Here is a 25,974-nt window from a genome sequence, read left to right as displayed (position 1 = left end):
CTTGGCTCCATCCTGAAGATGCTTGTCCCCACTTTGATGCGGTACAGAGCCCTTCTGCCCCTCCGGAGCTGTGAGGATGCTGTGGCCGCTCCCTCCGGTCAGAGTTGTGCCCATCTCACTCTGGAGGAGATAGCTGGGAGGTGCAGGGAAGGCTCCGTGGAGCTTCAGCTGGTCAAAGCCTGGCTGCACCCTCCTCACAGAGGCCGTTGATGTGTTCAACGGGTGCGTGGTGATCTGGGGCTTTGCCTTGGACCCGCTGGGTGCCCCTCTGCCTGTCCCCCCAGCAGCAGGGTGCAAGGCTGAGCAGCCGCAGGTGAAACCCTGGGCTCTCCTACCCAGTCCTTGGCTGTGAGTTCCCAGCGTCTTCTCAGCAGTCCACTGTTTTGTTGTGGGTTTTTTTTCAGGAGTCGTTGCTGGGAACACATCCCTGCTGTAACCAGACCACGCAGCATTTTGGGTGTTGAGTTTTGAGTGCTTAGACCTCGATTTGAACCTGCCAGTGGGAGAGCTCTTGGTGCGGCGTGGGAGCAGGGCTGGACGCAGCCCTGAGCTTCCCTGGAGCACGTTTTTGCTTACAGACCTTGCGCTGGCTCTGTGCTCAGTGGATTTGAAATGCAGAGCTGTGGCAAAGTCGTGCTTGGCACCGTTTTGAGGCCGGCTAGGAAGACGTTGAGGTCCTGTGACCATCCAGATGCTACCGAGATACTTTCAGGGCCTCTTTTTGGCTCGAACCTTGAGGGTGGCAGATTGTTTCTGACCCACCACGAGCTGGAGAAGCTGGAGAAGCCCCGTAAGAGCATGGGCGGCGCGTGGTCTTGCGCCAGCGCGCAGAGGAGTGCAGCTGGGTGCTGCAGGCAGGGTCAGGGCTTGCACCTCGGCCGGTTCCTGGTGCTGCGTCACCAGCCCGAGGCCCGCGCTGCGGATCGAGGGCGGGTTTTGTTCCGGTTGTGTTTACTGATGTTGAAAGTGGCTTGGAAAACGCTCAGCTGCCTGGCCCAAGCGGCGTGGGGGGAGGCCAGCCAGCCTCGTGGCGCCGGCCTGCTTCTTGCGGCTCTCCTCCTCCAACACCTGGGGTGAGGTCTCTCCCCATCCGTGCTCCCCCCCCCCCCTCGCCCCAAGAAGCACATCCTGAGAAACCACCTGCCTCGGCGAGTTTTGGGGGCTCGCTGTCTTATTAGAGGTGGTTTTGGGTTTTTTTTGGTTTTTTTTTGGCATTCCTCGAGTGCCTTTCGGCAGCCGCTCCGGGAGGGGGATGTGCTCTGGCACGCTCAGCTGTTGGAGCAGGGGCAGCCCTCTCCCAGCGAGAAGAGGTTGGGGGTGGGTGCTGATGGGTCTCTGCTTGTTGCTCGCTCCTTTTCTGCCTTGGGCGAAGAATCCGGGAATGGCTTTGTCCTCTGGATCCAACAACGCCTCTGGACCTCTGCGTTGGAGCTGTCTCTATCCCACCGCAAGGGAGGGTGCGAGGAGAGCCTTGGCCAGCCTGGGGGGATGTGAAAGCCGTTTCTTGGTTTCGAAGTTGGGGCAGATGCAGATCGTTTCGGTGGGTATCTTGGTTGCTGGGAAGGTCACTGGGCGCGCGTATGGCCCTTGCTACAAGCCCAGCTGTGGGGCAGCCCCCAGGAAAGCTGCAGCAGGGGGTGGTGCACCCAAGACGTCAAAGATGTCTGCAAGGGGACGAGCTGGACAGGAAAGCAAAGTGAAAAAACCCACCAAAACCCAAGGGGGTTGTGAAATTAGGTCTGTGCTAGGATGGCTGGGTGTTGTATAGCAAGTCTGGCAGTGTCCCCGCAGGGTGATGGTGCTCTAGAGCTCCCTCAGCACCCACGGGTGAGCGTGCGGCCCCCTGGATGAGGGAGGTGACTTGGCAAAGGAGTGCAGCAGGTTGGGGGGGGGGGGGGGGGGGGGCGGGCGGGTGGCTGAGGGGAGCAAAGAGGGTACAAGAATCCAGGCCTGAAGTCTCTGCCCAGATGCCCTTAGTCTGGTTCTTTCCATGGGCTCTGCAGACAGAAGGAAGACGAGGAACTTGTCCCTCGGTTGAACTCGCTGTACAGCAAACTTCCCCTGGTGAAAAAATTGGGAGACCTGTAGAAAAAAGCTTGGAAACGACTTCTGCTGCGTGGTTTGCAATTGGAAACAGGAAAGGGAAGGGGCACTTTGAGGAGAGGTGTTGGCTGCCGCTGAAGAGCATCCGAGTGCTGCCCCAGCGGACACCTTCACCGCACGGCCCCGCAGGTACCCCAGCGTCCCCCCTCCTTCCAGGTTCTGCGGTAGCTCAGCCCGAGCCCAGCGTGGGCTCCCTCCAGCTTGGGCCCAAAACCTCCTGCATTGCTGCAGAAGTCTCCTGCTTTGCCGTTCTTGGTTGCCTGGTCCTTGCTCCTTCAAACCTTCTTGCCCTCACAGAGCATGTGATGGAGCAGAGGAGGGTCCACCAAGCCACCCGTCTTCAAGGATTTGAGACCTCCCTCGCATCGTCTGTAGCGATAACGTCTGTACGTAAGTTTGAGTGTGGCTTCCCAGGACCACCCAAGAGTAAGTGAAGTTTGGAGATGTGGAGAAACAAAATAAAATTCTTGCGCTGGTTCCTCTTTAAAGGACAATGTGGAAATAGTCGCCCAGGACGTTTGGTTCCGAGCAAGTTGGAACAGCTGTTGCAAAAATGGAAAGCTCCGAAAATGAGGGCTCTGGAGCAGCTTGGGAAGATCAAGGGGCAGCAAATTCTCAAACCAGCTAGTATTTCACCAGGGTTTGGGGAAAGAAATTGCCTGAAACACCTGAGAGAGGTTTGAGGGACTTCCCTAAACTGCTTCCAAAGAATGGCAAGGCTCTACCATGGCTCTTCAAAAATAGTCGTGTGGGTTCTGGGTGTTCGAAACCACTTTGTTTTGATGGTGCAGCAGAGGAAGCAGCTTGCTTTTTTTCTGGCTTCATCAGGTGCCCAGAGCTGATGCTGGGGAGCACAGGAAACATTGAAGCAGAGCGATGTGAAGGGCCTGAAGGGAGACCGAGGGGTGAAGAACCGTGGAGGACGCCCACCTCGGCTCCTGGACGGATTAAGCAGGGTCTGCAAATGCCACTGGACTCCTGTCTGTCCTGCTGAGGTCTGCTTGCCTCTTCCACCTCCAGAAGCACTAAGAAAACTGTATGGAGATGCCCTAGCCAGCTTTCCTCGGCCCCTAGCCTTGTCCTCAGAGGGGTGAAAATAGGAAGGTGCTCTTGAAGCAGTGTGGTCGGGGCAGTGCCTGTTTTGTGATAGGAACCACAGGAGCGAGGGTGCTCTTGACAGCTGAGGAAATCGCTGTTGTGTGATTTCACGGCAAAACCCCGTTCCCCTTGCTCCTGACGCGAGGCCGTGGGCAAGCCCCGCTTCACCAGACGGCTCAGAAGGATTCCTTCGTCAGTTGAGAAGGGGTATTGGCTCCCGAAAGCCCTTGGGGCTGGAGGGGTAAAGTGGAAAAACAACCTCGAGGGCAGCTTTGAGTGTCCCTGTGTTTTGCATTGAGATAGCTCCTTGCATTCTGTGCATACCCTGCATGCCGGCCTGCCTGCTTCAAAGAAAAGCTGACATCTCTTCTCCTTCCCCAGCCAGGAGCTCCAGGCCTGAGGGGAAAGTGGATTGGAGGTATTCCTGACCCAAAACAGGGAACCTGCCACCCCTGGCAGGCTTTTAGGAGGTGCTGGGAGGCCCTGTCTGTCCTTTCCCTCTGCAAGCGCTGCAGCTACCCAAATCCTCCTGTGGTTCTCGGAGCTTCCAGCACAGACCTGCACTCGCTGCTGGCTCTAAGGCTGTAACCACCCCCATCCCCAAGCCACCCTGGGCTGAAACGGGCTGGGAAACGCTGCACAAGGTGCTCGAGGAGATCTTTGGAGTTGGGTGTATCCCTCACTTCTCAGGAGATGCTGATAAAAAAAAAAAAAAAAATCTTCACGAGCTCGATCCCACCGTTTGGGGTTCAAACCCAGGGTGCTCAGTCCTTCCCGAGAAGCGTTTCACCACCCCCGTTGGCGGGAGCTCCCGAACCCGGCTCCTACCTGCCCCTTCTGCCAGGGAGCTTCTTGTGAGCGCTGGGTTTTGGGTTGGTTTGTGCGTGTGTGTTTGTTTTCGCGGGAACTCAGATAATTCGTCGCTTGTGAAGCGTGCCGGGCTGTCTTGCGCTAGAGGAACCGCTGGCACCTGAACTTTGGTTAACCCACCTCTGTGGAAGACCTGCAGCTTCTTCTAAATATATATATATATGTATTTAATCCTTGCCTGCCTTCAAGTTACTGCCCTACTCCTCATCTCTCCGTCTTTACAGACGCACTCATGCACAAAAGAAGGGGGAGACGAGTCTTCCGCTCCTGGTGAGCGTGGCGCCGCGGGTGAAACCCCTGAGCCCCCCCCCCCCCCGAGGTGGGGCCGGTGAAATCCCCGAGCCCCCCCCCGAGGCGGCGGGGAGCCGGAATTACCGGAGGCAGGTGCGAGAGCTGCTCTCGCCTCGCGCCGTTCGTGAAAAAGGATCCATTTTTGGTGGTTTTCTCCTGGCGCTTGCGGCGGTGCGCGGGTTTAGTGAGGATCTCAAAGCGCTGGTGCCAGGCATCGGGGCTGGGGGGTGGAGGATCCTGTGGGTGCAGCCTCGCAGCCCTTCTCCTCTTCGCCCCCGTGCTTCCCCTTCTGCCAGACCCACGTTGCTGCTCACCCCATCTGTGGCAGAACCTGCCGAGTTGTGGTTTTATTTTTTCTTTTTAAATCCTGGGGATAAACCTCCGGTGAGCAGAAGTACTGGGTTTCAAGGCTTTGATTTCCAAGCTGAGATGGAGCTTCTCCAGGGGGAGGAAGACGGTCGGGGAGCAGGTTTAAACTCCCAACTCTCCTTCCTTGTGTGTTCCCCAAGTGGTCCCGAAGCCCCGCAGCAATGTCATGAAGGGCTGGACCCCCCTCCTCCGCTACAGCAGGAACCCGACCTGCAGAGTGTGTGTCTCTTGAAACGTGGGATCTGGGAGCTTCTGCAGCAAACAGAAGAGCTGTGCTGGTTTGGTACGTGCCAAAACGGTGATTTCAAAGCGTTGCTCGTCGAGGTGTAACGGTAACGGCTTGCTGGACCAAAAGAAACAGCTTGCCTAGCTCGAGGCTCTCTTATTTTAGGGGATCTGACCGTAGGGAGTCTGTGTTTGGTTCCCTTTCAGCTGCCAGTAAATCCTTCTAAATGGGAGACCAGAAAGCCTGGGAGATAGTGGAAGCTGGTGTTCTGCAGGGTCTGCCCGCTTTGTCCGATAAATCCTCTCCGGCGAGCGCGAGCCAGCCTGTGGCCAGATGTTAGACGCCGCAGCCTGACGTCCTGTTACCTCTGGGATGAATTAGCTGCTCCTCTTCCTCTCCCGGCCTCCCAGGTTAGCAACAAAACCCTGCTCGGTGGAGATTGTCCATAAAAATCACAGAATAACGGCGATGGCATCTCCTTCTGCAAAAAAAAAAATAAATAATCACTTGACCTTCCAAGGTCAACCTTCCTGAAGAGAGCTGCCTTTCTGGCTGGGGATTGATGGTGATCAGTCCAGGTTAATTGAACAAATCCCTCCTCCCGGGGCATGTGTGCATAAAAAAAAAAAAAATTCAAGTAAAACTCTGCCCAGCAGCTTCTCTTCGTGGGGTGAAGGTGCTCTTGGCCTGGGGGAGGTATTGCAGCTACGTACTGATCTCTCCTGTGTTTCTTTTAAGCGTCTTTTCTCGCAGCACTGGGGCAAGTTGTTCCTATTTCACGGTGCTGCCCTGATGTAAGGGCTCGGGGCACCCGGGCTGGATTACACGAGAAATGTCAGCAAGTCTCCTCGTCTGCCCGGGCCCTGGTTTCCAGTCTGCTGGTTGCATTTATCCCAGTGAGGTCCCGCTGAGCTCCGACCGCGTGCTCCTACCACCTCTGTGGCGTGGGCCGGACCCTTTGTAAAGCCGATTGAGCTTGTTCAGCCCCGATGGCTTCTCGGGGCTGGCAAGCAGATGGGGTGGTGTGGTGTCTTGGTTTGAAAAGACAGGTGTCTGTGGAGGAAGGCAGGAGCCTCCCTTGAAATGGAAAGTGCAACCCCCTTCCCTCCCAACTATTATAATTTTGAAATTAACGGGCCTTCAGGCAAAGATATGGGGAATAGGAATAACAGTTCTTTACTAATATATATATATATATATAAAACACAAGGCAGGGAAAAACAAACAACCCCCTGGTTTACACTGACAGAGTCAGGAATACAACCTGACCCCCTGTTAGGGGGGCAGTAGCAGTCCGATAAGATGCTGGCTGCAGTCCTCCTGAAGCGATGGATGCAGTTCTGTGGAAGCAGCGATCAGGTAAAAGGGTCTGGTCTTCCTCCGAAGGTCCAGTGGTAGGTAGGTAGCTCCTCTCCTCTGGAACTCCAGTGGGGGGAAGAGCTCCTCTGGGAATCCAGTGGAAGAAAGGCGGCTAGGGTGTTCAAAATCTCCGTTTTTATTTGGCATGGACTGCTTGGCTCCTTCCCCCCGGGCGGAGCATCTCACCATGGGATGGGGAGTCGTGAGGCAGTTCCTTGATGGGCCATGAACAGGAGATAGTCCAGAGGGGGGAGGCGGGGAGCACCGCCCCACCTGGCCTCAACAGCTCCTGAAGATGGTCATAGAATATTTTTTTTTTCCTTTTGGCACATTTTACACTGTAACCCAGGACATGTGGGAAGGGCTGGACCTTCCTGCTGTCCTCCGGGGATCTCCAAGGTTGGGTTTTACTCCAGGTGAACGTGGCCATCTGACCGCTGGTGATCATCATCTCCCCGCTCTTGGGCTGTAGCTTCTTCAACCCTTTCTTTTGCCTCTCTCTGCTTTGGCTGCAAGCCCTCGGGTTGTCTCTCGCTTGTCTCTCCGTCAGCAGAGTCTAGCAGGGAAGCGGCCCCAGGTATCAGCTCTCTGCTGGGAGGAAAAACGGTTCTGTTCAACCCTTGATTTTCCTGCTTGGTAAAAATTCCCCCTCCCTGCGTTTGCCTCGGGGTTCTCTGCGTCCCCCTTCTGCTGCGGCACAGCCGCCCTCAGCGCTGCTGGTGCCAGGGCAGGAGCGTTGCTGGGCAGCAAGTGCTTCGGTTTCTCTTTAAACTGATTAAACCCATCGACGGTGTTAAATGAGTTTAATCTACTTAATTGGCCCTGCAGGCTCAGGCGCTGCTCGATAGATCCAGCAGCCTGCGGAGCGGGTCGTAGGCACGCGTCAGCAGCCGGAGGTGGGGTGGGGTCCTGCGAGCTTGATTTTTTTGGGGGCTCCGGTTTTGGAAATGCCTCTGCTTGAAGCTTGCAGGGTGAGGAATCTCAGCCCTGGGAGGCGGTGCACAGGGCTGAGGTTGTCTCATGGTTGTCCGTTTGTGGCCCCAATTATTTGGGAGAGGCGTAAAGAGAACGGCCTTGGGGAGGGAGAGGATTGACATCCGAATACCGGGGAGGCGTGTGCGCTGGGGAGAGGGCTGACTGCTGACTCCTGAGCTCCCCTGGAGGGCGATGAAACCGTGGGTGAACTTGTGGGTGTCGTTTGGGTGTCAGCATCCCTGTCACCACCAGCTCCACCTCCCATTCGCTCAGGAACCTGAATTTCCTCCCCTTATTTTCACCACGTGCTGACCTGTGTGTAGCACTTCCAGAAGCATCTCTGGTGACTGGGTAACCACCTTATACCCTAAATACTCTTCCCCCCCCCCGTTCTTTCCATCTACCCTTCTGGGGTGGGGTTTTTTTTTTCTTTCCCTGATTCTGGATCTTCTCTGGTGTTTCTATTGTGAGTCTCTCACTGGCTTGAGACCTCAAAGGCAGCTGAGCTGAACTTCAGAGCTTTGCAAGGCAGCTTGGAACCAAGATTTTTAGCTAGGAAGCTGCCTCTGCTTGGCTTGCCAAGATGTCCTCTTCATCCTGCCAAGCTCCTGGCTGACCCTGCCTTCTCTGTGGCCGCAGCCTGTGGATGCGGATGTGCCCCTCGCTAGCGAGACCCCACGGTCCGGGGCGACACGGACGTGTCTCACTACTCCGTGCTCTTCTCTTTCCTCCCCAGGGAGCTCAAACTCCGAAACTACGAGCCAGAAGATGAGGAGCTGAAGAAGAGGAAGGTGCCCCAAGCCAAGCCAGCCTCAGGTGGGTGCAAGCGGGCGTGTGGGAGGTGAAAGGGGGGAGCACGAAAGCAAAAGCCTGCGGTGAGGTCCACAATGCTCTCGCCTATTCTGAAGGCTTGAAAGCAAAGCAGATCACGCAGAGCCTTTTGCTGGGATTCACTGACTGCTGGAACGAGCCTCTCCCTAACAGCATGTCCTACCCGCTCCTGCTGGCCAGCCTCCCTCCCCAGCGGCCTTCCCAGAGGGAATGAATGAGGCAGCGCTTGTGGTTGTGAGAACAAATCAAACAGCACGGGACCCTGCGCCCAGCCAGCAGGCTGCAAAGGGGGTGGGTTCAACCTTTCCTTTCCAAAAATGAGGTGGCTTGAAAACCTCTGTTCCTACTGCCTCCAGCCCAAGGTGGAAAAGCCACTGGGATGTATTCTGGCGGCAGCTTGCTGGTGTGAGGCGTTTAGGGAGACGAGCGTCTGCGGCCCTGGAGGGTGCTGGCGCGTCGGAGCAGCCGTGGTGGGAGCGCCGGTGCTCTCCCGCCGCTGCTGCTGGGCGAGCGGGGTGCTTGCAACCCCCCGTTGCTTCATCGTCTCCTCTCGCCTGTGGGGACCTCACGCCCTGCGTTGCACAAGTGGGGTGTGTCTCTGAGCGCACCGAGTCCAGCCCCGAACCCAAAAGCTTGACAGCCAGAGGAGCCGAGCTCCGTCTGGAGGATTCTCAAGGAGATTCAGGCTGGTTTTTGTTTGAGTTCCCTTTAGACAAATATTAGTCATGAGTCTGGGGCGTTCGGTCTGCTAGTTCCTAGCACCGAACCTCTGCACAGCTCTTGAGAGGGAGGCGAAGGGTAGAAATTCCCTTGATCTTGAAATACCGAGTCCTCCTGGAATAGAGCTCTTTAAAAACGCCCTAAATAAAGCCAGCCGCCTTTGGGAGCGCGGCGGAGAGCTGGTAGGTAGGAGCGCTGACGCCGCGCTTTCTTTGTCCTTTCGTAAAAGTTTAAAACTTCCCTTGACTCTTCCCCGGCGCGTGGCTCGGGGCCGTTTTGACCTTTTCCCAGTAAAACTCCCGCTCTCTGCCAGCCTTCCTGTGGAGCCACAGTGTCCCCTCGGCTCCGGTTCCCACGTCTGGAGTCAGTCACCAACCTGTCTGTCCTCGGGTGCTTTGTGGAGGCTCTGGGGAGGGGAGGAGGACAGAGGAGCTGGGACTTGGTGTGGGTTCGTGCCTCGGGCACACCCGTTCGCTGGAGCGGGGTTCACCCCTCGGGGGTGTGCTCCCTGCTGCCCGCGCCCCCTTCTTGCACAGACCCCCGAGCTGAAGGACGAGGGGGGGGGGGGGGGGGCTGTTTTCTGCACCGGCTTTGCCATTATCCCCCCAGTATCCACGGACCTTTACGTGAGGTCGGGAGCTTGGTTCCTCCAAGGTGTCTCAGGCGGTGGCTTTGTGAGCGAGTCAAATTCCCGGTTAAACGCCTGCGGAGCGGCTGATCCCTGCGGGTCTTAGGGAAAGAGGACGCGGACCCAGCAGACCTTCTTGCTGCCGTTTAACGGTGGTCGGGCTTCGCATCGTCTTTCGGGTGGTTTTTGAGGGGTTTGGGTGTGGAGGGACGCGCGTACCCACGCGTAGTCGCTCGTGTGTGCCGCGCTCTGAAAGCGAAGCCGTTCGAACGGGCTTTTATAAAAGCTTCTGTCAACCAAGCCCGGAGCTCTGGTGGGTTTCCCCGTGCTTTGTCCCCTCGCCTGATGCTGGTCCTGTTCCCCCATCTAGTGGAAGACAAGGTGAAGGACCAGCTGGAGGCCGCCAAGCTGGAGCCCATCATCGACGAGGTGGTAGGTGTATTCGGAACTGCCCTGTGCGTCGGTCTGCGTCCAGGCTTGAACCTCCCCTGCGGCTCTCACTGGGTGTCTCCTCTTCTTCCCTAGGATCTGGCCAACCTGGCCCCCAGGAAGCCAGACTGGTGAGTACCGGCAGAGCCCCGCTCCTGGGAAAGGCGTGTTGGCATCCGTGGTGGGCTCCCATCCCCTCGAGGTTGTCCAGGTTGGGTTAAAAGTGCTAGAAATGGGAAACCCAGCCCTGCTGTTTGAGGGAGATGCGAGGCACGGGGCTGTCTTCCCTTTTCCTGCTTACACCGAGTGACTCCGCTGATCCCTTTGGGGTGCCTGTCACCATGGTGGCCTCGGTGACAAGGGGTGCTCTGGATGTTGGGTTGCTTGGCCCACGAGCTGCCCTGGTGGCAGACACACGCTCGTAGGAGAGAGAAGGAGTTTCTCTTCCACTGGGGAAGGTGTGACGTGGCCCCTGCGTTCACATCTGCCTGGGGCGAGGATTTGTTCTGGCATTGTCGCTCTCCTCCCCAGGGATCTGAAGCGAGACGTGTCCAAGAAGCTGGAGAAGCTGGAGAAGAGGACGCAGAGAGCCATCGCCGAATTGATCCGTGCGTGATGGTGCCGCGGGGATGGCGTTACGGGCTCGCCCCTTGTTCCAGAGGGATCAAGCGATCCTTACTGGGAGCTCAGCGCCTTGCTGTTGGGCCAGGGAGGGACTGGAGGAGCTCCATCCCCTTCCCAAAAGGGTCGGTGAAGCTGTTGGTCCCCCGTAGCCTCCCCGAGGCCGCAGGGAGGGGTGGTTTGTGGGCTCGGGAGCTGCAGTTGGGGTCCTCTGCTGGGTAGGAGCCCCGGTACAGCCGGTTTGTCGCTAAACCGCTGCTGGTTCTCACTTGCAGGAGAGCGGTTGAAAGGGCAGGAGGAGGAGCTGGCGTCCGCCGTCGGGTCAGCAAAGCAGGAGGGAAGCGACTCCGACTGAGGAGGTCCCGCCGGCAGCCTCGGGCCGGGGCTCTGCGGGTCTGCCTCGGCCAGCAGCGCCGATCCCCGTTGCTCTCGGGCAGGGGCGCCTCGGTGGGACACGCTGCTCACCGGCGCTTTGCCAGAAGCCCACAAAGCCTGCCGTGCCTGAGGGGCGAGGGGCAGGTCCGAGGAGCCCTGCTGTCCTCTCTTGGACGATGTCTGGACGTTGAGGAAGGCTTCACAGACAGCTTCTGGGGACCGTGGCGGGGCCGACGGGAGCAGCACAGACACCCACGTTAGCTTGAACCCAGGCTGCCAGGGCTCTGAGCAAGGAGTTGGTGGGCCAAAGGGCTAGTGCCAGAGCAGGTAAATTCAGGCTAACTCTCCTCTCGCTCGCTGGGTGAGCAAGAAGATGCCCACAGAGCCGACAGCAGCCCTTAGAGAGGCACAGCCACTTCCCAGGGGAACTGATGCTCCTGTTCCTGCTCGGAGATGCCTTTTTCAAGGTGCTCCTTTCTGCAGAAGAGCTGGTGTAACTGCCGTGTGGCGGGGAACAACGAGGTCTCTCGCTCTGTAGAGCTGGCTGTGAGTATCTGGGAACCTCCATGGTCGAAACCAGCACGTGCAGAATAACTGCTGGAAGGGGCTGTGTGGCTCGGGACCTCTGCGTCCAGCTGAGTTTAACGTGGGGTTTGTTCTGTTCCCTGAAGTTTCCTGACCCTCCAGGCTCGTGTGCAGCGTGTACCACTCCTCTCTATGTTTTGTAATTCACAAAGTTTGTTGTTAATGAAGCTTTTCGTAATAAAACAGTCCCGCAGTGGAAGAGGTTGTCACTTGTTCTGCAGAGGTCCGGGTGGAGGCAGCTCCGCTTCTGTGTCTGTGGGGACTTCAGACCGGTGTTGGCTGGTCCCTGTCCCCTTTTGCTGTCCTGGGGAGCAGCGGGTTTCAGTTCCTGTAAGTTGGAGGTGACGGAGCTGTAGCTGCAGCAGGTCAAGCCCAACCCCTGGGGCAACGTGGGGTGATGCCAACCCCGTGCCGCTGGAAGAAGCGAGCGGGCGGGGATGCGGCTGAGCTGACCCTGCATCTTCCTTGGAACCTTGGCTGGGGCTCTTGGAGCCCGTCTGGCGGGGTGGGTGCCTTGGCCAAGCCCGATCATTCGGGCTGCTGAATCCTCCGTGTTCGATCCAAAAGTGGGTTTTGTCCCGAGGTGGAACCCCCGCCGCGTGTGGCTCCGACAGCGATGTTTACGGGAGAGTTCAGTGCCGAAATCGGCATTAATGCACGCCTCCTGCTGCTTCTAAAAGCCCATTGAAAAGAGCTGCTGGGGGGGGGGGGGGAGGTCCTTCCCGCGGCCACAGCCTGCCTTGGAGGCGGGGGTGGCGTTTCTGCCCCCGTGCCTGCTGTGGAGCTGCCATCTCAGGTTGTCACCGGGTCCCCACCCGGGAACGCGATCAGGCCCAGCCCTGCCAAATACAGCCTGAGCGGCGCTTGTCCCTCTGCCAGGAGCTCCCGCTACCGCCCCCCGCTCTGTGGGTGCGTGTGGGGAGGACACCTGAGGGGCTTCCCGCCTGCGGGAGCCCCCTTCCTCCTTCCCGATGACGGGCTGGGGGCAAGGAGCTGGTGAAACGCCCCCTCGTTCCTCCAGCTGTGCGCCAACAGCTTAAACCCCTCCGGCCCCAGCTCCCTCCCCGCTGCCTTGGCTTGCCTTTTCCTGGTGTTTGCAGCCATCCCTGCTCCGTCCCCTCCTTGGGCTGGTGCTTGTCACCCCTCGGAGGGCCCTTTCCCAGCTACGTGGGGCCAACCAGGGGACGGGACATCCCATGGAGCGAGGGGAGACCCGTACCTACCCGGGCCAGCGAGCATCCAGCGCCGGGCTCCAATGTTGGCGTGTGGTTGTGGACCCCCTCGGGGCTCTCTACTGAGCTGAAAGCCCAACTGTCTTCCCGGGGGTTATTTTGGGGCTGTTTTTATTGTTTTACCCTATTCTTCCCTGGGCAGGAGGCAGCCTAGTGCCCCTCACGCTTGGCCTGGGTGACCAGCGATCGCTCCGCCGTGCGGGTGTATTTGGGGTGAGTTATTGGTGACCTGGGCTGTCCCACGCCTGTAGAGAGAGCGCCGAGGGAATCACCAAGCCCGCGTCACCTGCACCGTGTAGCTGCACGCCTGGAAGCGTGACGTTCGGCACTGGGCGAACTGGTAAGCACTGGGCTGGGGGTGACCGTCGCTAGAGCTGGTGTTAGGTGGACGCCGGGAGGAGCGTGAGACCCAGTCCCCCCTTCTCTTTGCCCTAAACCAAAGGGAGCCACCACCTCCCCCCATGAATGGACTTTGTGGCATTAACACCAGCGATGAAGGCTGTCTGGAGTCATCCCCAGCCTGATGATGTCATGTAAAACTTCCACTATAAATATCACCCCAATTTCGGCCCCGAAATCAGGACAGGACCAACTCAGACCCACACCAACAACCGGCCGAGCTCGCTCCTTCTCCACCCCCCACTCAGGACGCCGTATGGGTGATGATCGACCTCAGCTCACGCCGAGAGATGCACTTGTCCTCCCCGGGGGCGTTTCCCACGTTCTCCTCGGGTGCCTTTCGGGGCTGCCCCGAGTGCCCCCGGGTTCTTGTTTGTCACCACTTGACTGTCCCTTGTCCCGCTGGAGCCCTGTTCGACGGGCTGGTCTGGTTGCCCAGTGGCCGGGCCTACAGCGGGCAAGTGGTGGTTGTTGTTGGGGGTGTGTGTGTGTGTGTGTGTGGTGGTATATTAGTGATAAACCTCATGTTATCCCCGTAGCTGTTAATTTATCCCCGGCAACCCAAAAGAACCTGTAAAAGTTGCTGTAAACGAACCGTTAACGTTTCCCTCCCGATTCGCGTCTGTCGCAGATTCGGCGCCGGCCGCACCACACCGGGGTGATTCCCCCCTTTTTCCCGACAACGCCTTAACGTCCGTTTCTTCCTTGGGGAGCGTGACCACGCGCCCCCCGTGGATCCACGGCCTCGTCTCTGTGAAACGCCCTGTAGATGTCAGCAAATCTCCGTGCACAAAACCGCGCCGTGTCCGGCTGGTCCCAGCAGCTGGACGCTGCACGAAGCCCAGCGTGGCCTCCCCAGCGGGATGACGGAGCCTCCATCCACCTGGCTGTGCCGTACCCGACCTCCCCCTTCCCTCCCCGGTTGGAGCTGGACCGCTGGGCTCCGCTTCGCAACGCGTGTCGGGCGTCAACAGGAACCCACCGGGCAGGGGACGGGCCTCGGCAAGGGTGGGAAGCAGAAGAGTTTCCCCTCGTTGACTTGAAAGGGACATAAATTCCCTTTAAACTGCCTCTGGGTGCAAGCACAGCTCTTCCCCGAGCAAACCCGTGCTCCAGCTCGCAGCAGAAGCACCCGTCTGCTCCCCGGTGCCCCTGGCAGACCTGTCTGCCCTGCGTGGGCTGGCGGTTTTTGAGCACAGCCCCCCGCCCCCCCCCCCCCTCCCCCCCCAATTGAAATTAAAACCTGCTTTTCTCATGGAAGGGAAAGTTCTTGAAAGAATTGTTTTCACTCTCTCATCTCGCTGTGGAAATGTCATTTGGAAATGGAAAATCAAAGCGTTTTCCTTGAGGACAAGCCATCATGGCGTGGGACTGGGGTCCCAGCGTGGGACTGGGGTCCCAGCATGGGAGTGGGGTCCTGGCATGGGACTGGGGTCCCAGCAGGGGACGGGAATCATGGTGTGGGACTGGGGTCCCGGCATGGGACTGGCGTCCTGACATGGGACTGGGGACCCTGCATAGGAGGACAGGGATCACAGCATGGTACAAGGATCCCAGTATGGGACTGGTGTCCATCCATGGGACAGGGATCCCAGCGTGGTACAAGGATCCCAGTATGGGACTGGTGTCCGTCCATGGGACAGGGATCCCAGTTTGGGACTGGTGTCCGTCCATGGGTCAGGGATCCCAGTGTGGTACAAGGATCCTGGTATGGGACTGGTGTCTGTCCGTGGGTCAGGGATCCCAGTGTGGTACAAGGATCCCAGTATGGGACTGGTGTCTGTCCATGGGACAGGGATTGCAGCATGGTATAAGGATCCCAGCATGCCACTGGGGCCCCTACCTGCAACTGGGGTTCTGGTGTGGGACTGAGGTCCCAGCATGGACCGGCCCTGGGGGAAAGAGGAGCACGTGGGGAAGGGCTGGGAGAACAGGGGCCCTTGGGATGTAACACCAAATTCTGTGTCCCACGGATTTCATTTATTCCCACCCCCGTGGCCGGGGGTTGAGGGGTTTTTCTCCCCTTCCAAGGTTGTGCCCCAAAGCTGTGTTTATCCTCTAGACCTTTTAAAATCCCAAACAATGCTTCTCACGGCCCAGAAGCAGTTTTCTCTCAACCATGGGGGGTTTTTGTTTTGCATTGCAGGTGCTCCAGGGACCCACCTAAAGCCCCCTCGGACGGCGCAGTGCTCTCCTCGTCCCATGCCTGTCTCCTTGGGATGCTGCTGCGGCAGAAACACTCGGAAAACCAGCCCTGGTTTGCTTTGCCCCAGTTTCCCTGGACGAGGGGAGTTCCTCTGAGAGCCGGGCTGGTAAAGGAGGATGAGACACAGGAGAGCCCCAGGGATGGGGCGGTAATTTGGCTCGAGGTCGTTTGCGAAGTGAATAGCGAGACCCGGTTTAACAATTTCTCAAGCAAAGCAGATCAGGAAGGTGAGAGGAGAAGGGTAAGTAAATAATCCGGTGAGATAATCCCTTCAGCTCCAGGGAAATCAAAGGCTTAACATTTACCCCGTGCCTTTTGGGGGGTTTCTCTGGGTCGCTGAGCTGACGCTCCAGCCCGCACCACCAGATACCAGAGGAGTCACCTCACTGTCGAGCTCCTGGGGACAGGGGTGCTTTTCACACCCTGCTTTTTGAAACAGAGGAAGCAGCGCCCTGTGCTGGTCTTTCTGGAAACCTCCGTGTGCTTTGGGGCGGACCTGGGGACCTCGCTCCGCTGCGTCTTCTCCTCTTGCCGCCCCGGCAGCAGCGCGAGCAGGTCCCAGCTCTTTGCAGACCCGGCCAACCGCGCAGCCCTGCCTCTCCCTTTTACAGGGCCAGGGGGTGAGCAATGGCGCGGCGTCTGTCCTCCGCCCGTCGCTCCCAGATGGCTGCTGTCCTGGCGAGAGACCTCGACGCAGCCGTTGTCTCCTTTGGGTTGACCTGCGGTCGCCACCTGCAGCGGTTCCTCCAAACCAAGGCCGATTTCGGGCAGGTGCCCACACCCGGCAGTTCGTAACTCGTGACTCGCGCGGTGGCTCTGTGGGGAGGCGCGAGGGAAAACGAAGCTGGAAGTCCACAGCGCCTTAGCTGGGTGTGATGTGTCCTGGTTTAGGCTGAACCAGAACTCGTTCTGGTTTGGTGCTTTAACTTTTCAGTTCAGTCTCCTCCAACTAACGGCACTTTCTGAACCAGCAGCACGGTTTTCCAGCCAGGGACTGCTCCCAGCGGTGCCAACCCCTGAGGGTCACAGCCAGCCCCAAGGGATGGGCTGCAGAGAGGCCCTGCCTGGGACTGGTTCTTGGAGCCACCAAGGTCACTGCTGAGTCTTTTCCCCGTGTTGGGCTGCGGGAGGGAAAAGGGTCCCCAGCCCGAAAAAGGCCGCCCCTGCAGGGAGGAGCGAACCGGCCAGGGGACCCAAACCTGACCCACCGAGTGTTCCACCCCACGGACAGCACGGTCAGTGCAAAGCTGAGGGGTCCCCAGGGTCAAGCTCTCTTCTTTGGTGGCGACACCTGAGGAGGGCTCTGTCTGTCCTTCTGTCGTCCATCCCGCCCCGTGCGTCCCTGAATCCAGGGCCTGAGCCCAGCTCCTGCCTCCCGTCCCTGTCTGCTGCCCAGTCCAGCCTGGGACTGCCCCAGTGCCAGCCCTGCAGCGTGGTGGGGACGGGTCGTCATCGGGGTGGGGGCAGTTGGGTTCGGTATTGGTGTTGTATCTATTTGTACATATTGTAGAGATTTCATTATTCCCTTATTCTTATTATTTTCTTTTCTTTTATTGTTGTTGTTCCATTAAAGCTGTTTCAGTTTTCTTTTCCAAACTGTAAAGTCTCTCTCCCTTGTTCTCTCTCCCTTCCCCTTTTGGGAGGGGAGAGGGGTTAATAGAGAGCATCTGTCATTTGTTGATGCCTGCCCAGCCTCAAACCATGACATGATGTGGCATGGCCCGTTGTCCCTGGTGTTGCCCACAGAGGTTGAAGGCACCAGTGGGGATGCTCTAGTCCGACCCCTGCTCAAGTGGGGTCAGCTGGAGCAGGTTGCCCAGGACTGTGTCCAGCTGGGTTTTGTATAAATTCATGTGTCTGTGGAGGAAGCAAAGTGCTGGAGAATGGAGCTGCTGCTCCCAGGGCCAGACCCAGGAAGCTCAGCTGTTAGCTAACCCAGCGTGAGACCACCACAGCTTGGGCACAACGAGCTGGAGCTCTGCGTTTGCCACGAAATACCCTGAAAATGTCATGAGGAACCAAGGACAGCCCAGGCTGGATCTGCACCTGGGACACGGCTTTGCCCTTTGCTGAGATCTCAGGTCTGTGGAGGGGGTCAAAGACACACAGGTGACGATGGAGCTGGCTGGGATAATGCCAGGGGCTGTGCAATGCTTCCTTGAAGCCAAACTCTGCCAAAAATGTCTTTTTTTGGGGGGTGGGGAGGCATCAGGAAGACCCACCCACAGGCTGAGGGTGTTTTGCAGACTAAAGGGTCTAAGTGGGGCTTGAGGAAGCTTTGACTCAAGCGACAGAGCTGAGGCAGAGCCCTCAGACTGACAGCACAGAGCTAGTTGACGAAGAAAGTTCCTGACATGGTCTCCAAAGGATGACCATCTTGTTTTTCCAAGATGCTCTCACCTCTCCTTTCCGTTGGTTATAGGGCTGGGCGCCCACCCCTCGCTGCTTGCATCCTCCGCGAGGTGCGGGTTGAACATCTCGCGCTCCTCCACCGCTGAAGCTCACGCCAGCAGCTGCAATATCTTTTGAAGTCAACGGGAGTCAATCGGGCACACAGACATCAATCTCAGCAGCTGGCTGTGAATAGCCTGGAGGAAAATTGAATTTCTGAGCTGGGGATGCTGAAAGAGAAAGAAAAATAGAGTTGCTCTCATCCCAGATCTGGAACAGAACGCATCTATCAATGCAGTGGAATTCAGCCGCTCTTTCTGCTAGCAGGCTATCTTGATTATGACTTAATATTTTATGAGCCATATGTATCTGTGGGTATTTTCATGAAAAAACAAACGAACGTGACCTGAATACAGATGCGGCTGGGGAGAAACACCCTGAGCTCCACGCGGGCAGCTGTGGAGCATGGGGCTGTTCAGAGCCCGTCATCCGTCCTGATGCTGAGCTGAGCCTCGGCAGCACCAAGTGGTCGTGTGCTCCACCAGCCCGAGGCCAAAGCCAAGATCCTCTCGTGGGTGTCCAACTTGGTGGCATCCTAATTGTCCCCAGGTTTGACCTCTTCTTGCAGGGAACTGGGTTTCGTTGCCCAGCGTGGATTTTTAGCCACCCAAGTTCACTACGCTGGAATACTCCTCAGTGTTTATTTTCTAGTTGTCGGTGTTTTGTGTTATGTAGGTATTTGTGTGTGTTTGTATGGATACATACCCACACGTGTATTATGTATATGAGTCATCTTGTTAAGATAAATCTTGCAAAGACTTTATTAACTGCAGCAGCAGGCACGGGTCTCAGAGCAAGACCTAGCTCTTGGGTCTGGGGAGGCTTGTGTTTCGCTTGGTTGTGCTCATCTCTTCCTAACGATGTTTTGTATTTCCCCCTGGAAATCCAGCCCTTCTCCCTTCAGTTCCACTCCGTGTACCAGCTGTGGGTTTGGGTTACGGCTGTCCCTATTGATCTTCTCCTGGCCCCTTCTCATGATCTTGGTTGACCCTTGAGGACTCAACGTTCGCTGCCGGGCACCTTTGGTAGTGCCTGATGGAGTGTTTGGAGGCAGAGGGAGTCCCACTCTGCAGCTCAGCAAAGCCATCGCTTGGTTAGCGTCTTTGGGGACCTGTTTCCACGAACACGATCCCACCGTGTCGGTCTTGCCCACCAGCGAGACGCTTGGATGCAAACTCTGGCTAGAGGTTGAGCAAGATAAAGGTGGAGCTGGGACAGAATGGAAGAGCACATGGGGAGAGATCAACGTTTTAAGGCTGCTCCACCTCCAGACTCTTGTGCTTGCATGGCATTAAATGCCCCAGATACCTTGGGAGCTGTCTGGGCAACCCTCAACTGAGGTGGTGTCCCGTGCCAACATGAGCGTGCAGCCTCATCTCTTATGGTTTCCCATCCTGGTGGCTTCTAGCTCCAACCTTGCTTGGTGGTGTGACAAATGCAAGGTCTTGGTGATTGAATTTTAACCCAAGAGGGTAAAAGGCCTGATTTTGAGGAATAGGAGGGGAGAGTGCCTCTTCCTGATCAGTGGGACTGAGTTTCCAAGCTGCTCATGGAGCCATCCTCTGGTACAGCCAAGGAGAAGGACTTGGGGGTGTTGGTGGATGGAAAGGTGGATGTGAGCCGGCAATGGGCACTCGCAGCCCAGAAAGCCAATGGCATCCTGGGCTGCATCACAAGACGGGTGGCCAGCAGGTTGAGGGAGGGGATTCTCCCCCTCTGCTCTGCTCTGGTGAGACCCCCCCTGCAGTGCTGTGTCCAGCTCTGGGGTCCTCAGGACAGGAAAGACGTGGAGCTGTTAGAGCAAGTCCAGAGGAGGCCACGAAAATGGTCAGAGGGATGGAACACCTCTGCTATGAGGACAGGCTGAGAGAGTTGGGGTTGTTCAGCCCGGAGAGGAGATGGCTCTGGGGAGAGCAGCCTTTCTTGTGGCCTTTCACTATACAAATGGGGCTTGTAAGAGCCAGAGAGAGACTTTTTATCAAGATCTGTAGTGACAGGACGAGGGCCAACAACTTTAAATGGGAAGAGGGTACATTTACGCTGGATCTAAGGAAGAAATTTTTTATGATGAGGGTGGTGAGGCACTGGGAGAGGTTGCCCAGAGCAGCTGTGGCTGCCCCCTCCCTGGCAGTGCTCAAGGCCAGGTTGGATGGGGCTGGGAGCGACCTGCTCTGGTGGAAGATGTCCTTGCTCATGGAAGAGGGTTGGAACTGGATGGCGTTTAAAGACTCGATGGTCTTTAAAGGTTCCCTCCAACCCAAACCGTTCTGTTCTCTGATGCTGTGAATAGAAGTGTTGCCCATGGACAGCAGACCGGTGGCCTGGGTCTGGAGACTGGCACAGAGTGACCAAACACCTCGCACCTCCTTGAACGGCGCAAGCCAACCTGTGCGGAACTCCTTCATGCGGACATCGTGTTTCCCCCGGGCGGCCATGCTGTGGCTTGAGCGGCCCTTGCGAGGCGCCCTGCGGTGGCAGCTGTCCTTTTCCACAGAGGGTGACCTTTCTGAGGGACCTGGCTCTGGGCATGGGACACTGTTTGTCATCCCCTGTGCCCACAGCGCAGAACTGTGGGTTCGGTGTGAATATCTGCCCGCAAAGTGCTTGCGGCTTGCGGGCCGTTTCGGATGTCACATTTCTGTCCTGGTCTTTCAGCAAGAGCCTGTTTTCAAATAAGCTGTGAATATTTTATGGGCAAATTTTCAAGCAAGCCTGGGATCCTTCAAAAGCAGCCTTTCATGGCTAAATAATAGAAGTGGGTAGGAAATAGATTTGTTTTCTTCTGTTTTGTGGGAAATTTCATGATTTCGGATTCTTTCCTCCAAACCAAACCAAATTCAAAGCTCTCCGCAGGATGAAATAAAATTAAAAAATCATGTTGGGCCAATCAAAATGCCATTTTGAAGCCGAGATGCACACTCTGTGATTTGCTGATGCCGTAAATCACCTCTATTAAAACACTTTGTTCAGTTTTTGCCTTTTTTTTTTTTTTTTTGTCCCAGAAGCCATTCAGGGTCTTCTGAGATACCCTTTTCCCAGTTCTGGGAGTAAACTGGTCTGTGATGGAGTTGCCACCATCAGCTTCTGCTGGAAGGACTCTGGGTGGTATTGCTGATGCACCCGGGAGAATGAGCCCACCTATCCCTGCCTTGGGCTCTCAGCTCCCTTCCACCTTCACGCCCTCGTGCTGGAGGGCAAATCCAAGACTGCAAATCCTCTGTAGATGGTTCAAGCAAACCTGTCTTCGCTCGGGTTAGACAAAACCCCAAGGAAGCGGCACAAACCCCAGTGTCCCAGTCCCACCAGGACTGGACATCCTGGTGCGTGTGTTTGAACACGAGAGCGTTGGACGGACGTGGGTCCAGGCAAGTGGAGCGTCATTTGAAAGGCCGTTGACACAATACGTCCTTCTCCCACCTGCCCTGAGAAGATGGAGGCTCTTTCTTACAGCAGTCTACATCCAGCACAGCGTTCGTGAACATTTTAAGTGCCAGATTTACCGTTTCTTTTGAAAACCCTCCGTGACCCGTCACCCTGCATGCTTGAGCAGCGCTCTGACAAGGAGGCCAACGCCAACATGAAGGAGCAGAGAGGATTATGGGTTAGAAACCTGAGATTATGACATTTTTCTGAGGTGCAATCCAAACAGCGTTCTTCGCACAGCCGAGATGCAACGGTGGGAGAATTAAGTGTGAATTATATTTATGCAGCGTCTGGCCTGAGCCAAGGTGGCCAACTCGTTTTAGAGGAGGGTGTTCATGGGACATCAGCCAGACGCTCGCCCCGAATGGCCACCAGCTTCTGCTGTGGGTTGAGGGAGACTTTATTTCGGGTTGTGCACGCGGGGACTTGCACATTTGGGGTCCAGTGTTGCTTCTGACAGGTGCGTGGCTGCATGTCCTCCAGCCCTGATGGGTGACCGAGCCAGAGGGACCAGCTGGCCGAGGCCCTGTGGCGATGTCCACGGAGGGTGATGGGTTCTGGGGTGCTAAGTGACTTGGGAAATGCCTAGTCCACGGTGACAACCTGGTACTTGTTTGATGGACGGTCGTTTGGCCGCAGAGCACCAACGCTCCCCTGGTGCTGGCTGGCTCACTGCCCTTGTCTCTTGCTTTCTGTTTCACGTGCAGAGGGCTTGTCGTCTTTACAGTGCACGAAATAACAGAAAAGAACATAGGAAGGCTTTTCAAAACCTGCTTATTTATCTTGGAAATAATATTTCTGTTTCTTCCACCACTGAGGAGCTGTATACCCCTCTGATTCAGGGTACCCCCTCTAGCAAATGTTACTCTCCCAAATGGAGCATTGTTTCTTAAATAATTAAGCACTTCTTGACTGATTTACTGTGTCGTGACTTGCTAGGTACCATGTATTTTTTTTTTTCCCCACCAGCTTACAGTCTTTACCTGAAAATCATTATAGAAAGAGCTGCAGATCCTTCCTATGACTGGGAAAACTCAGTTCTTCCTCCTCTACACCTGAAGAAACAGGTGATGGACTCTGCTGCACCATTCTCCATGTCTTGTATGCAGAGGTACGTCCAGGTCCCAGTCTTGGGCTCTGTTGGAGGTAAAAAGGGACTGGGGTTATGAATTAGGGAAGTTCTGCCCTACAGATGAAGCCTGGTTGGTCACCAGCATCTCTTCTCCTGCTTCTCTGTTTGTGTGAGGCACTTGTGTTATTTATTAAAGGGTTTCTTTGTGCATCTGTCTGCGTGTGTCAATTTTTCCCATCTCGTTTTCTCAAACCCCCTTTGCTCTGTGGTTTCCTTTGGGGACTTGTCCATCTTTGAAGGCTGTGTTTGAACTCAAGTTGTGTTCTCGTGGTGCCCAGGGGATGGGAGAAATTAGGCATTTCAAAGGCAGTCCAGGGTGGTGGAGACATGAAGGAAAGGGGAGGGATCCCGTGGCTCACGCTCGGCTGAGGATAATCCTGCACGTTTGTACCTTGTGATATGAAGGACGTTGGAGAAGGTCCTTCCCAGGTATTGGGAGCTTCCTCACTGTGCAGGCTGTCTCGGCCGAGGACTGTGGTTGAGAAGCAAAGGAGTTTTTCCGGGGTTGGCATTAGCCACCTTGACCAGCCTGGGATTGCAGGCGGGGTGCAAAGAGATGGATGACCTAAACCTCCAGAGAGCAAGAATAAACCATCGCTGTCTTCCCTATGACACGAAGGAGCCAGAGTTCAACCCTTTTGAGGGGCAATTGCACCCTGCCCACCTTGAGGATGGCACCCCAGCAAGAAGGTCTCCTCTGGGGAAGGAGGAGCTGCTGCAGGACTTCCCCTGAGTGGAGCAGGAGGATGGAAAAGACCCACTGAACCTCTCTTCAGCCGTGACGGGCTGTTGCTCCTGGTGGGAGGAGGACGGGGATCGCAGCTGCCTGCTCGGCGGGGGACTGCTCTTTGATTTCCCGGGGTATTTACTGCGTTTGCTCTGCCTCCTCTCTGTGATTTATTTGCTGACATGCTGTTTTGGTTAAAGCCCTTGAGCTCCGGGCCTTGCAGAGATGATTGCAGAGCCTTCCAAGTTATCTGTCGCTTTATCGCACACCTTGGCTGCCTGGAGGACCTGAGAAATGACCTTTTGCTGGACGACTGACCGCATCACCTTACCTCCCCACGCACCTCAGCGGCATCCCCAGTGAGCCGCAGCAGCCCTCTATGCATAATTAAGTGCATTTTGATATACCACCCGTGCAATTGTTACAGGCTTTGGTAGTGAATTTAGTTAAATCGAATTAAGCCACTTTAGTTCTGAATAAGAATGTCCTCACAGGGTTTTAATGCAGTTTAACTAATCCACTGCGGACCTTAACTCGGATTAATTTCCCCCAGTGCCTCTGGGTCGAAGAGCCCTCGGAATCAAAGAGGTCTGAATTTGTTTTACGTTAATTTATTTGAGACATGACTTTTGTAAATCAAATTACAGCCCTTTGGACTTATGGGCAGGAGTAGGGGATTAATGGGATTTAGACTTGCTTGCCTCGATGCACACCTTGAGCTGGTTTGCACCAAGCTCTTATGAGTGTGGGTATCCCTGACGTCAAGTTTCTGCCCAGCTTTGCTCTGTTGAGCCAAGCGCTGGGACTGAAGAGCTGCTCCGTTCCAGAGGGAAGAGCTGAGGGTCTCCATGCAAGGTGGGATGGGGCCCAGGAGAAATGAGGAAAGTTCTCCCGGCTGCTGGTGTGGTCCGATGGACCTGTGACTTCTGGAAATGTGACTTCTGGAAATCTGCAGGCTCTGCCTTGAAAAATGGAAAGCATGGGCTTTGCGGGAGGTGCTCTGTGTGCTGGAACACCGGAGCACAAGGAGGAACTGGATTGACCAGATCTCTGCTGGCTGTCCAAGGGACCTCTGATGTAGTTAGTTCAGCTGGAGACGCACTGGACACCTCAGCGTGGAGTCAGATGGGCTTCATGGTCCTGGGAGACCGCGAAGCTCAGCGTCACGGCCCAGGCCATCATCTGCTAATCCCCTGAAAAGCGGTGAGAGAGAAATGTTGGTCCAGTGATTAATGAGATGGAGTGGGCTGAGCTCAGGAGTATGTATTTTAGCTGCTGGGATATAAAGCGGGATTTTGCCAACAGCTTGCTTATATGTGCGTGAAAAGTCAGTAAAATGGCACAAGGATTTGAAAAAATACATTTAAACCTTCCTATTTCTGTTCACGTTTTGCTTGGCTGCTGTTCCACCCGATGAAGAGCTGGTTAGTAGCACGGCTCGCTCTCCGGTTCTCCGAGCACCTGGAAGTGCTACGTGAGCAAAGCAAAGAAGGAGCAGCAGGTTTGGTGGCATCCGCTGGGAACGTCGTTAGGACGGTCCTAATTGATGTGGAAGGGGCCTCTGCTGCAGCGAGGACGATGCACTGCGGAATTGTCCTTGTGTGTGGAGGAGACGTCCTCCTCCTTGTGGATTTGGCTGGGCAGTACCACCCTTAGCATTTATTATTGGTGTCGATAGGATGAGGAGTAAAGGGTGCAGTTCTCACTTGGGCTGAATTTCTTTTCTACGTGTTTTTGTGAGCCAAGGGCAATGCGTGGAGCTGCCTGTCTACTTCCAACCCATCTGTCTATAGATAAATACATAGAGGGTGTGCACTGAGGACACCGGAGAGGCTGTATTCAAGCTGCCTTTGGGCTGAAATCTCCTCTATTGCTGCAATCTGGGCTGGGCTTCAGATCACTTGTAGGGGCTGAGGTGGGGCTGGGTCATCCACCTCCTTCCTTGCTCCGAAGGGAGATGAGGAGTAGACAAATGCTCATTTACTGGGTGTGAGCTGGTTTGTGCTTCGAGTTGTTGCTGGGCTTTTTTGCAGACACGTGGTGAGACACTGCGTATTTACTGGTTAAGAAATGAGACAAAGCCCAACCAGCCCATGCCTTGTCCTCTTCCTGCTCTCTCCATGTTCTCCATCCTTTTTCTGCCTTGCGTTGGGCAAGTCTGGCTCCTTCTTTGCAAATACCATCTGCTGTTGCTGCTGCTCTCCCAACCTTTCTCGTTAATAACTCGCATCTGCAGGACGGTCTGTTTTTCTTTGGTCGATTTGAAGCCTGATCACTTCACTGCCTTTTTACCAGCAAGTGTAGAAAGCACTGATACGCTATAAAAATGACAACGATGTCAAACACATCCCTTGCAGAACTCTCCTGGTCACTTGATCTGGTTTATCCTCAGCCAGTATAATGGCCTTTTAAAAATGACGATGTTTCTTTCTCCTCTTGTTACAAATGCCACCTCCTGCCTCTTTTAATTGGATCCCCTTCTGTGCTCTTTGCGCCCTGGTGTTGGAGAGTGCCTTAGCAGACAGTTGTCTTGACACCCCTCTGTTTGTCTTCTGAGAAACTGGGCATAACACGCGCTCGGCCAGAATAAAAGGCAGCAGGGTGGGCCAGATTTTGAAGGAGCCTTTGATGGCTGCGTGACACGAAGCAGGAGTGACCCTGGTGTGCTGGAGCAATGGCGCTGGTGTGGGATTCTCGAGCCAGCAGATCCCAGGGTCCTACCTGCTGGGATGATGGAGGGGAGGCTTCATCCCAAGTCCTCAGCCCTCCGGGCCGTGTTTCTGCAGTCGTCCACACCCACGGACAAGGTCAGGCTTTCAAGCGTCTGGCTGCTGCAAAAACATGAAAGGAAATGCTCATTTTTTTGACAGCTGCTGAAAAATCCTTTTGTGATGTCCCTGGCCAGACTTCTCCCAAGTCGAGAG

General features: G+C 55.9%; 1 protein-coding gene across 1 annotated transcript in view; it reads left to right on the top strand.

Moving 5' to 3' along the window:
* The window catches only part of CCDC12 (coiled-coil domain containing 12), a 42,941-nt gene extending 32,056 nt beyond the window's left edge, over positions 1–10,885 (top strand). Inside the window, exons 3-7 of the mRNA XM_086466816.1 lie at positions 8,028–8,107; positions 9,841–9,902; positions 9,996–10,030; positions 10,431–10,507; positions 10,796–10,885. Coding sequence (XP_086322942.1) covers positions 8,028–8,107; positions 9,841–9,902; positions 9,996–10,030; positions 10,431–10,507; positions 10,796–10,875 — 334 coding nt within the window. The 3' untranslated portion in view covers positions 10,876–10,885. The remainder of the gene's footprint in view (positions 1–8,027; positions 8,108–9,840; positions 9,903–9,995; positions 10,031–10,430; positions 10,508–10,795) is intronic.
* The last annotated feature ends 15,089 nt before the right edge of the window (positions 10,886–25,974 follow it).

The sequence above is a fragment of the Leptosomus discolor genome, chromosome 6 (assembly GCF_034619465.1).
Source record: "Leptosomus discolor isolate bLepDis1 chromosome 6, bLepDis1.hap2, whole genome shotgun sequence".
In the NCBI taxonomy this organism is placed as follows: domain Eukaryota; kingdom Metazoa; phylum Chordata; class Aves; order Leptosomiformes; family Leptosomidae; genus Leptosomus; species Leptosomus discolor.
This window is presented reverse-complemented; position numbering and strand designations above follow the sequence as displayed.